Source organism: Pecten maximus, chromosome 10 (assembly GCF_902652985.1).
Source record: "Pecten maximus chromosome 10, xPecMax1.1, whole genome shotgun sequence".
Taxonomy (NCBI): Eukaryota; Metazoa; Mollusca; class Bivalvia; order Pectinida; family Pectinidae; genus Pecten; species Pecten maximus.
In genome coordinates this window covers 1,558,204-1,571,423 of record NC_047024.1, presented here as the reverse complement: position 1 = coordinate 1,571,423, position 13,220 = coordinate 1,558,204, and the positions used below count along the sequence as shown (strand labels likewise).

The following is a 13,220-nucleotide window of genomic DNA, read 5'->3' as shown; positions in this document are numbered from 1 at the left end:
TTCATTATTGGTAAAAAAAATAACGCTTTTATACAAGTACCGAAACGATTTTCGCAAAGTACCGAAACAACTTCTGAAAGTACCGAAACGACTGAGTACCGACACGACTGGGTACCGAAACGACTTGGAGAGCCATTTATCCACTTAACAATATTACCTATTTTCAGACTATCAGGCCTTTAATTAGGTAACATTTCAGCAGAGATGTATGTATCATATGCGATATGAATACGTCTCTGATTTCCGAAATTTCTTTGGTATATATATATATATATAAACGAACAGGCATCCTTAGTATTGTATTACAAGAGGTGGTCGAACACACCGGACATACAATAATTTTTGCGCATGCTCAATAGGGCTGTACACGTTTGCCAATCTAGTGACAGCAAGCTCCGGCGTGAAGAAAACAAACACAGCCATGGGTAATTAATTTGACTGGACTGTTTATGAAAACATGTAAAACTATCTGCATAAATACTATACATATGTGTGATCTACAACTCCAAATGTGTCGGGAACGACAGGTGCATTCTCGTGCTGTTAGATGACATGTTTTGATTAGCAGACCACACATGATCATGACTTACAGATCCCCCCCCCCCCCCCCCCCTTCACTTGATACCATTATACGATCTTTATCTCCATTAGAAAAAGGTATAAAAGCTAATTAAATCCCGATGACGTCAAAGATAAAATAATTTAGTTTTTCAAAACTTCTTTGACAAGTGTACGTTTCAATGTAGCCCGATTTTCCTCTGGCCCTGACACCATTTCTGGTACGTACAGTAGGGCCAGAACGCACTAGGCCTACTATATGAAAACGTGGGATTCTCCGTCACCGTTTGGTGTCGCTAAGATTTTGGTACAAATACAATAAAATCGTGTGTAACATAACATCTACTTTACAAATATGGATAAATGAGATTTTTATTTACCCCAGAACACGCATTTAGTCCCATCTATGTGTTTTATTCCATCCGTATAGACGTATAAACAGTAATAGCACCGACTTTTCTGTGATTTCTAATTTCAGGAGGAATCATTAGCTATTTTTCTGGATGGTTTGGAGCACGTGAAAGAAGAATATTGATCCTTGGATTAGATGGAGCAGGAAAAACTACAATTTTATATAAACTACAAGTAGGAGAAGTAGTGACGACTATTCCCAGTAAGTAACTGTGGCCTATGAAAATAGACCAGCTGTATTGTAATGTTCCTGGATAGATACCCAAAGTTACAGTAGTCAACAGAGGTTCTCACTATATGGTGAAAGTAATCTTCAAAAGGCCTCACGACATCCAAGAACAATATCTTATTTCTTGTGATCTAGACGTTGTCAATATGCTTCAGCTCTCTACTATACTAGGCCGCTGTCATAATGATAATTACAAATTTTATAATAATTGTTTTTATTGGGTAATAATATATATAATGGTCTTTATTTATACTTGATAACATGTTGAGCTTAAAAACTCGTCTTACACATGGTCAAGATAAGTAATAGAATATACAATATTTACAACATATAAAAGAATAATACTATAACATCAAACAAGGCACATATGATATAAAATACAACATAATTTTGGGGCTGTCATTAAATGTAAAGGATAAAAGTACAACTACGGCAGGATTACAGATTACTCCATAAAAACGTTCTTTGCTGCTTTCTTAAAAGATAAAAGTGTTGAACAGTTTCTCACATTACTTGGTAAAAGATTCCATGTGCGAGCTCCTTGATATTTAAAAGACTTTTTGAAAGTATTTGTATTGTGAGATGGTAAGTAAAAAACATTTGTGGTTGAGAATCTGGTAGACCTACAATGGACATCAGATATGCAAGTAAAACAATTTAAATTTTGTGGAGCTAGATCGTTAAGTATCTTGTACATAAAAACAGACTGACTATATAAAATCCTTTTGCTAAAAGGCAGCCATCTTCGTAATTTAAAATTGTCATTAGATGGAGTTAAAAAGTCACAATTTAAAATAATTCTGGCTGCTCTCTTCTGAAGGCGCTCCAACTTAACAATATTCTTTTTTGTACTGTTGCCCCAGACGGTAGCACAGTAGTCAATATGAGGATTGATAAAACAGTTAAAAAACGTAATACAGGAAGTCTGGCTTAAAACTGGTCTTATGTTTTTCATTTGAAAAATTTGACGTGAGCTTTTTCTACATACATTTGAGAACTGGTAATCCCAAGACATACAATCATCAACTGATTCTCCTAACAGCTTTTCATGTTTTACATTTTCTATATTTAGTCTATTTAATCTAGTAATCATTGATACTTAATTAATAATGTTAATGTTTAATTAAGTTATAATGAAACAGAGCGAACCACATGATTACTACAGTAACAATTAACTGTTTTTATTGTGTTTTAACTAAAACATGTTCAGTAAAAATGTCCTCTTTTTTTGCAGCAATTGGATTCAATGTGGAAACGGTGAATTACAAGAACCTGAAGTTTCAAGTGTGGGATTTAGGAGGTCAAACAAGTATAAGGTATAGTGTACATATTGTACTGATGTAGGGTACCACCCAGTCTTAGTGTACATATTGTACTGATGTAGGGTACCACCCAGTCTTAGTGTACATATTGTACTGATGTAGGGTACCACCCAGTCTTAGTGTACATATTGTACCGATGTAGGGTACCACCCAGTCTTAGTGTACATATTGTACTGATGTAGGGTACCACCCAGTCTTAGTGTACATATTGTACCGATGTGGGGTACCACCCAGTCTTAGTGTACATATTGTACTGATGTAGGGTACCACCCAGTCTTAGTGTACATATTGTACTGACGTAGGGTACCACCCAGTCTTAGTGTACATGTTGTACTGATGTGGGGTACCACCCAGTCTTAGTGTACATATTGTACTGATGTAGGGTACCACCCAGTCTTAGTGTACATATTGTACTGATGTAGGGTACCACCCGGTCTTAGTGTACATATTGTACTGATGTAGGGTACCACCCAGTCTTAGTGTACATATTGTACTGATGTAGGGTACCACCCAGTCTTAGTGTACATATTGTACTGATGTAGGGTACCACCCAGTCTTAGTGTACATATTGTACTGATGTAGGGTACCACCCAGTCTTAGTGTACATATTGTACTGATGTAGGGTACCACCCAGTCTTGGAGTACATATTGTACTGATGTAGGGTACCACCCAGTCTTAGTGTACATATTGTACTGATGTAGGGTACCACCCAGTCTTAGTGTACATATTGTACTGATGTAGGGTACCACCCAGTCTTAGTGTACATATTGTACTGATGTAGGGTACCACCCAGTCTTAGTGTACATATTGTACTGATGTAGGGTACCACCCAGTCTTAGTGTACATATTGTACTGATGTAGGGTACCACCCGGTCTTAGTGTACATATTGTACTGATGTAGGGTACCACCCAGTCTTAGTGTACATATTGTACTGATGTAGGGTACCACCCAGTCTTAGTGTACATATTGTACTGATGTAGGGTACCACCCAGTCTTTGTACATATTGTACTGATGTAGGGTACCACTGACCCAGTCTTAGTGTACATATTGTACTGATGTAGGGTACCACCCAGTCTTAGTGTACACATTGTACTGACGTAGGGTACCACCCAGTCTTAGTGTACATGTTGTACTGATGTAGGGTACCACCCAGTCTTAGTGTACATATTGTACTGATGTAGGGTACCACCCAGTCTTAGTGTACATGTTGTACTGATGTAGTGTACCACCCAGTCTTAGTGTACATATTGTACTGATGTAGGGTACCACCCAGTCTTAGTGTACATATTGTACTGATGTAGGGTACCACCCAGTCTTAGTGTACATATTGTACTGATGTAGGGTACCACCCAGTCTTAGTGTACATATTGTACTGATGTAGGGTACCACCCAGTCTTAGTGTACATATTGTACTGATGTAGGGTACCACCCAGTCTTAGTGTACATATTGTACTGATGTAGGGTACCACCCAGTCTTAGTGTACATGTTGTACTGATGTAGGGTACCACCCAGTCTTAGTGTACATATTGTACTGATGTAGGGTACCACCCAGTCTTAGTGTACATATTGTACTGACGTAGGGTACCACCCAGTCTTAGTGTACATATTGTACTGATGTAGGATACCACCCAGTCTTAGTGTACATGTTGTACTGATGTAGGGTACCACCCAGTCTTAGTGTACATATTGTACTGATGTAGGATACCACCCAGTCTTAGTGTACATGTTGTACTGATGTAGGGTACCACCCAGTCTTAGTGTACATATTGTACTGATGTAGGGTACCACCCAGTCTTAGTGTACATATTGTACTGATGTAGGGTACCACCCAGTCTAAGTGTACATATTGTACTGACGTAGGGTACCACCCAGTCTTAGTGTACATATTGTACTGATGTAGGGTACCACCCAGTCTTAGTGTACATGTTGTACTGACGTAGGGTACCACCCAGTCTTAATGTACATATTGTACTGATGTAGGGTACCACCCAGTCTTAGTGTACATGTTGTACCGATGTAGGGTACCACCCAGTCTTAGTGTACATATTGTACTGATGTAGGGTACCACCCAGTCTTAGTGTACATATTGTACTGATGTAGGGTACCACCCAGTCTTAGTGTACATGTTGTACTGACGTAGGGTACCACCCAGTCTTAGTGTACATGTTGTACTGATGTAGGGTACCACCCAGTCTTAATGTACATATTGTACTGATGTAGGGTACCACCCAGTCTTAGTGTACATATTGTACTGATGTAGGGTACCACCCAGTCTTAGTGTACATATTGTACTGATGTAGGGTACCACCCAGTCTTAGTGTACATATTGTACTGACGTAGGGTACCACCCAGTCTTAGTGTACATGTTGTACTGATGTAGGGTACCACCCAGTCTTAGTGTACATATTGTACTGATGTAGGGTACCACCCAGTCTTAGTGTACATATTGTACTGATGTAGGGTACCACCACCCGGTCTTAGTGTACATATTGTACCGATGTAGGGTACCACCCAGTCTTAGTGTACATATTGTACTGACGTAGGGTACCACCCAGTCTTAGTGTACATATTGTACTGATGTAGGGTACCACCCAGTATTAGTGTACATATTGTACTGATGTAGGGTACCACCCAGTATTAGTGTACATATTGTACTGATGTAGGGTACCACCCAGTCTTAGTGTACATATTGTTCCGATGTGGGGTACCACCCAGTCTTAATGTACATATTGTACCGATGTAGGGTACCACCCAGTCTTAGTGTACATATTGTACTGATGTAGGGTACCACCCAGTCTCACATCTGTTGGCCTGAACAGAGGAGATTTTCACCAATTGTCTCGGGAGCTGTGATACCTCCCAACCTATAGCTGTATGTGCCCCAGATGTGTCCTAACCAGGGGAGATAAGTAATCTAGTTTTCACTGCTGTGTTGTTTGCCCTGTCCATCTCTCCCCGCACAATGAAGTGAAATGAAGAATGTTTAATATAACGATCAATTGATATTGAATTAAATAAAATACTATCATTTTACTCATTTATAAATGTGCCATTGGTCAGGCCGCTGTTGTTACATATCAGATTTACAATGGATGTGTTTGTGTCTGATGATTTTACTCTGCCGAGATTTCCGTCGATATCAACTAGGATAGTTCAAACTCGCGCTTATTTTCTGAAGCATAATTTCGAATAATTCAAACAGGTTTGTCAATATTTATTTAATTTTGTTCGAACTAACCAGAGGTTTACCGTATATATCTAATCCATTAGTGCTGATCATGAATGGATACATATCTCCGCGAGAGATTTGGGAAAACCCCAGATATTAGTAGCCAAATGAAATGTGCGTGAAATGAAAACATTTGTAATTTGACATCTGAGATAGCTAAATGTCAAAGGTCATCTGAAAACATATTTTTTTTATAAATCAACAGTTAATTTCTTTCTTCTTTTTTCTGACATGATATTCTGTTCTACTTTCAGGCCATATTGGCGATGTTACTACTCCAATACGGACGCCATTATCTATGTGGTGGACAGTGTGGACAGAGACAGAATAGGGATCTCCAAACAGGAACTAGCCTCTATGCTCGCGGTAATTACATTTGTTCATAAAACTGGTACAGTAGAAAAGTGACTGAAAATGATATTTTAAGCTGGGTTGATAAATCTTTGTTTTCTTCACTTTGATCTGAAAACTAGAATTAAGGAAGTTTTTATTTATGGTGTATAAGTTTACTTTCCAGTCAATAAATCACATATTTCATTATAGTTGGCCTCGGGGCTTATTACAGGATATTTCAGCTGCTATACTTGTCATGCGAGAGGATTTCTATTGCTTGTGATGCCTTGTTACACACACACACTCACACCCACCCTCCCACCCTCACACCCTCACACACACACTCCCACCCTCACACACACACTCACACACACACAAAATGTATATTTTTTCAGTTGCAAAAAAAAAAGAAGAATCATTTGATTTTGTCTTATTTCCATTGAAATTTGTTTGTAGGAGGAGGAATTAAAAAATGTGGTCATTGTGGTATTTGCCAACAAGCAGGACATAGAGGGTGCCATGACCCTAAAAGAAGTCTCTGTTGCCCTCGGACTACCTTCTCTCAAGCATAATCATTATATATTCCAAACATCTGCAATAAAGGGAACAGGTTTAAATGAAGCTATGGAATGGTAAGTTGATTTATCCAATGTCAGTTGACACAAGATGATGGGTACATTTTGTACTAGGATAGATACTTTTCAAATCTCGTATAGTTTCTATGTTACTTTATCATGTTTGGACATCATCAGGGTTAACACTGGGTATTTCATAAAAGTGGTCTTTATAGCCCATCATCCAAATAATTCATCATCTGTGGTCCATCATTCGTCCTTCTGTCGTCTTTCTTGTTGGTAATTGTGTCGTTTTATTTCCAGGCTATCACAAAACCTGCCACAACAGAAATGAAGTAAAACTAAAGATTTAACCAGAATTCCAGGCAAAAGCCAGTCCAAAGCGCAGCAGCAACTTGCCAAGGACAATTGACTAGAACAAAAAACACGCTGACTAAATACAGTTGTGATGATATGTAATATAAATGAGGTAAATTGGGCTACGTCATGTCAAATGGCTCAAACTATCTTTTGAGATCATTAAGTAAGATTTCCTACAAGTTTCTACAGAAGTTAATTAAAATTGTATCAGAAATATTCTATCTATGTGTCTAATTAAATGATGTGGTCACACTTCATTGAATGGACACATTTATCAGTTAAACATTTTCCCCTTCAGTGATTTCAGTGTAACTGTGTTGACAGTTGATATAAATATATTATCAGTTCTGAAAAAAAAATAACACTACAACAATATGACCATATATTGAGATAAAGAAATTCTTACTTAATAAGATGGGGATGTCTATATTGAGGATCGATGTGAAAGAGTGGGTATATAGGGATGAGTTAATGTGTAGTGTTGTGAGGGTCTGACAAGTAGACTTAGATGTGTGAATGTCATCATTGTGTGTAAGGAACTTTGATACAAGTTACAAATTTTGTATTGAGTCTGATCATTAGTGCTGTAAAGTAGGTAATATCTGGGGGATTTCATGTTTTAATTGTTGTCATCATCGAACATGACTTGTCTTTGAATTTTAATACTCAGCAAATGTTGATACAGAGAATTAAAATCTGGATATATACACTAATCATAGATATGTGTACAAATGTTTAGCCATTTACTGCTGAATAATGATAACAACAACAACTCTGTCTGAGGGTTTTAAATTAACTTGAGAAGATACAGTGAGGACGGGAGTTTAGTAGTCACACCTGAGGACAGGAGGTTGGTAGTCACACCTGAGGACAGGAGTTTAGTAGTCACACCTGAGGACGGGAGTTTAGTAGTCACACCCGATTGATCAATTTCATGCTCTAGCCATGTCAGTACCAATTTGATTTCCAACTCTATACATAGTCAAATTAAGATAAGGTACATACTTTTATCAAAGATCACTAGGCCATGTCAGTACCAATTTGATTTCAAACTCTATACATAGTCAAATTAAGATAAGGTACATACTTTTATCAAAGATCACCAGGCCTTATCAGTACCAATTTGATTTCAAACTCTATACATAGTCAAATTAGGAAAAGGTACATGCTTGTAAGTTGTAAGAACTTTTCTATTGTTCATTTGTCATTTGGGATGATATAATATGTTAAGATTATTTAAACTCGTGGTAAACTGTGCATTTCTGTTATAAGGATTGGTTCGTGCTACTAGTTGTAAATTTAGCCTGGCTATGCTATGAAAAATATAGAATCTCTGCAAACCAGTTTTGATTTGAACAACTGCAAAATATCACCCCTTGAAATTACAGAACTCTACAGTAACATTGAATTTTATGTGTGCTTCAGGTTTTATTTGTTTTTCATGTGCAATTGTTTGTTGTGTGTTTGGTGAAAATATTCTGATATCTGAACTTTTTAAAAGTCATTTATTGAAACGGCTGACTTAAGATAGACTGATTATCAAGTAACAAGAGTTCCCAGACTGAGTACCTAGTAACAACAGTTCCTAGACTGAGTATCTAGTAACAACAATTCCTAGACTGAGTACCTAGTAACAACAGTTCCCAGACTGAGTACCTAGTAACAACAGTTCCCAGACTGAGTACCTAGTAACAACAGTTCCTAGACTGAGTACCTAGTAACAACAATTCCTAGACTGAGTACCTAGTAACAACAGTTCCCAGACTGAGTACCTAGTAACAAGAGTTCCCAGACTGAGTACCTAGTAACAAGAGTTCCTAGACTGAGTACCTAGTAACAACAGTTCCTAGACTGAGTACCTAGTAACAACAGTTCCCAGACTGAGTACCTAGTAACGAGAGTTCCCAGACTGAGTACCTAGTAACAACAGTTCCCAGACTGAGTACCTAGTAACAACAGTTCCCAGACTGAGTACCTAGTAACAACAGTTCCTAGACTGAGTACCTAGTAACAACAGTTCCCAGACTGAGTACCTAGTAACGAGAGTTCCCAGACTGAGTATCTAGTAACAACAGTTCCCAGACTGAGTATCTAGTAACAAGAGTTCCCAGACTGAGTACCTAGTAACAAGAGTTCCCAGACTGAGTACCTAGTAACAACAGTTCCCAGACTGAGTACCTAGTAACAAGAGTTACCAGACTGAGTACCTAGTAACAAGAGTTCCCAGACTGAGTACCTAGTAACAACAGTTCCCAGACTGAGTACCTAGTAACAACAGTTCCCAGACTGAGTACCTAGTAACAACAGTTCCCAGACTGAGTACCTAGTAACAAGAGTTCCCAGACTGAGTACCTAGTAACAAGAGTTCCCAGACTGAGTACCTAGTAACAAGAGTTCCCAGACTGAGTACCTAGTAACAAGAGTTCCCAGACTGAGTACCTAGTAACAAGAGTTCCCAGACTGAGTACCTAGTAACAAGAGTTCCCAGACTGAGTACCTAGTAACAAGAGTTCCCAGACTGAGTATCTAGTAACAACAGTTCCCAGACTGAGTACCTAGTAACAAGAGTTCCCAGACTGAGTACCTAGTAACAACAGTTCCCAGACTGAGTACCTAGTAACAACAGTTCCCAGACTGAGTACCTAGCAACAACAGTTCCCAGACTGAGTACCTAGTAACAACAGTACCTAGTAACAGCAGTTCCCAGACTGAGTACCTAGCAACAACAGTTCCCAGACTGAGTATCTAGTAACAAGAGTAACAAGACTGAGCCATTTCTTCCTTTAATCAGTTTAATCTACACAAAGTGGGAACAGGTAAATCATGATACCCATTCATTTGAATGTGAATGTTAAATATCCAACACAAGTACTACTGGTGATTAGCAGCAAATCATAATTATAAAGAATTCCTAACTGTAGGCATTGACTAATCAGCAGGGATCTATCTTAACTTGGTTTTCACTCGCTCTTCCTTTGTGTATGTTTAACTGAATGTGAGAGATTTGTAGGTGTGGTTTACTGATAATGTACTGTATGTGTGTTGGTATGTGGTAATATATAGTTAACATGTGTTGTCTATGATTATAAGTGTACATGTGTTGGAACATGATACAAAAGTGTACATGTGTTGGCACATGATACAAAAGTGTACATGTGTTGGAACATGATACAAAAGTGTACATGTGTTGGAACATATATTTGTTGAGGTGTTAAGAGCTGAAGAACTGTCAAAGTTTCAATGTGAACTTGGTAACAATTTCATAAAATTCTGTAGTAATTATTTATTTTTCACAGCACTTATTTATCTTTTTATATTACTAATAGCTTTATTTAATATGATATTCATCTCTTTTGATTGAAAATTAATTAATCAGGAGCTATTTTGTAGTTGTGGAGAAAAAAATAAATTGTTATCTTTACATTCAAACCTAGAAAATGTTTCTGCTTTTTATGAAAAAGCATTGTCCATGTAGGAAGTGGTTTTCAACTTAATTGAAATATAAACAGAAGATTTGAACATGGATATTTCTTGCTGTGTTACTAGTGTAGCGTAAGTATTGTAAAATGACGTATACTGTTTTTGTACAAAGTGGATGTCTCTGGTGTTAACAAGTGGGGTAGTACATTTTTAATTGATTATGAAAGGGTGGATAGGTCTTAAACTATGATAGTTATAAAGTGGAGCCCACAAAGATAAGTTTGGGATGACAGTTATATTGTTCACCCTCCACCTGTCATGATTTTTATTTCTTAAATGAAAAACCCAGATAAAGGTATATTTACAATGCTAAGCTGACATGAATACATAACCTCAGTGTTGTTCTTATTTACAGATATTTGTTTAATATTTCATGAGAAGGAAGTAAAATGTGTTTAACTTTATAGCGTGTTCGCGTGAACTGCTGCACACATATTTGTTCTGTGAATTTTACCAACTTATTCTGTTGTCCTACTTGTTTCTTCAGATTTTTGTCTTGTAATAATGCAGTCTTAAGTGTATGCTACAGTACACAGAGTTAAACATTCAGATAAAAACATCATATTTCCTCTATGAACAAATACACTAGTTTTATGAGATAACAAATACCTGGGATATCTGTTTTATAATAAGGAGGTAACGGATTGTTTTAAGATACAATGTATATGTTGATTATGATTTATCATTTGATACAATCATTGAAAGATGATTAATATTACTGTTTAATTGGTCCAAGCTTCCTCTGGCCCAAACACCAGATGTTAGACATTTTGATGGACATATGCTTGATGTAGAAGTACATTTGGTGTTTGGGCCTGGGGAAGCTCGAGCTCTACCTGTACTGTGAATGAATTTTTCATTTTAATATTATTGTCTAGTGGATTAAATGTAAAAAATATGGTTTACAATGTGCTGTAGGTTATATTGAGAGGTTAATTTATTGATAAGGTGATGTATATAAAATGTAGATTGTCAATATTGTCCAAGTATGGTTATTCAGTAGATATATTTTAAAGCTTATTTTCTTACTACAAAACGTATATCATTCAGTCCTGTTGTCTAGACATTTCTTGTGTAAATTTGCTTCAAACTTACACTGATTTTTAATTGGATTAAATGGGCTGTAGAATCTTACTCATCAGATTTCTGAAGTCTATTCATTCAACCAGATAAAAGTGTCTATATATGTCATCCTTTCACCATACCTACATTGTATCAGAAGTGCTTGTAAATTGATGGTAGAGTTTTAAAATTTCCGTGGGTCCAGTGAATTATTTTACAACACCTGTATGGAGGTAATATTTGCAATACGGTGAAATAGTCACACCAAGAACTTACCTTATATCAGTTGATCTGGAAATCATTACATGTGGGGATCATCACATCTGATGTCATACGACTATCAGTGTAAAAGTGTCTACACAACACTTGTCATGTTAGAGTTGTTACATTGTAATATCACCATATTACTCATCTTCTGTTTTTCTCTTCAACTATGTTGAAATCTGATGCACAATTACAAAATATACATGTATTAAAACAAATTGTTGAAACAACTAGCGTGGTTCGTGTTGATATTATAATGTAGCAGGGTAATGGTGTAATATTGTTGGGATTTTTCAGAGAGTTAAATGCAAATGATGAAAAAACTATAACACTGAATCCCATGTATCTTCTGGTCAGATATTAATACCATGGGACATATGAAACTTGAGCAGATTTTAATATATTGACCCAGATGACCTTGAAAATACTGTAGGTCAAGGTGATTTATACATGTATGAGGAATTTTCATGGCATATATCAGTATCTTGGGCCTTATGAAATATCAGAAGGTTCTCAAAAGGTTTTTAGGTCACCTGAAAAATTGTCTAAGATGACCTATTGTGATCGCCTTTTGTCGGATGGTGTGTGTCGTAAACAATTTACATTTTTGACTAGGTATTGGGCCAGTAGCATGCTAGGATGGAGGGCTACGAAAGTTGCTCAAATGACTGAACTTTACCTACTTTCAAGGTCACGGGTCAAATATGTTAAAAATCTTTAAAATTATATCTCAATAACCAAGGGCTCTGTGTCATGATATTTGGACAGTGGCATACTTGGATAACATACTGAAAAGTTTGTTCAACTGAAAGACCTTGACTGACATTCAAGGTCACACTGATCAAATGTATTAAGTTCTTTACGTAAAACAAAAACATGAAGTTGTATGCATTTCAGAACTCGAGTGACCGTTATGGCCCATGGGCCTCTTGTTAAATATATTTGACCTTGTGACCTCTAAGATAGAACAAAAAAATCATGGTATGGTGAAGGATCCATCCTCTGTAGTACCTTTGTCCTGACAAACTTTTAATTTAATAAATAGAGCTGTGTATCGCAAGGTGGGTAGTGATACAGGGGTTATGATACAATACGTATCACGATATATGGGAAGCTGATGACCTATCGGATATCTGGTATTCCATCGTACATTTGTTTGTGGTGTTTCCCGAATATTAGAGTCTTTGTCTACATTTGTTACAAAAAACATGTTTTGTCTGTTTCTCACGAAGTGTTCTTTAATTTAGATAATTTGGACTTGAAAGAACTCCAACAGGCATCTTTATAAGCTGCTTGAATGGCCTTTCCAGCCATGATGTTTACTACAAAACCTAAGCTAATGTTGGTCAAGGGAAATAACACATTTTCAAATATCGTGATATAAATCAAGGAT

At 37.0% G+C, this 13,220-nt stretch overlaps 1 protein-coding gene across 1 annotated transcript; it reads left to right on the top strand.

Annotated features, from left to right (window-relative positions):
• Positions 1-354: 354 nt before the first annotated feature.
• LOC117335451 (ADP-ribosylation factor-like protein 1) lies at positions 355-12,057 on the top strand. Its single transcript, XM_033895456.1, has 6 exons — positions 355-425; positions 1,037-1,171; positions 2,433-2,514; positions 6,008-6,119; positions 6,543-6,718; positions 6,965-12,057. The coding sequence occupies exons 1-6, from the start codon at positions 422-424 to the stop codon at positions 6,993-6,995; spliced, it is 540 nt and encodes a 179-aa protein (XP_033751347.1). The 5' UTR covers positions 355-421; the 3' UTR covers positions 6,996-12,057.
• The last annotated feature ends 1,163 nt before the right edge of the window (positions 12,058-13,220 follow it).

What these genes read in the sequence shown, in the direction of transcription:
- LOC117335451 (XM_033895456.1), top strand. An exon ending in AACTAGCCTCTATGCTCGCG is followed by an intron (nt 6,120 to 6,542) that starts GTAATTACATTT and finishes ATTTGTTTGTAG; the next exon opens with GAGGAGGAATTAAAAAATGT. An exon ending in TTAAATGAAGCTATGGAATG is followed by an intron (nt 6,719 to 6,964) that starts GTAAGTTGATTT and finishes TTTTATTTCCAG; the next exon opens with GCTATCACAAAACCTGCCAC.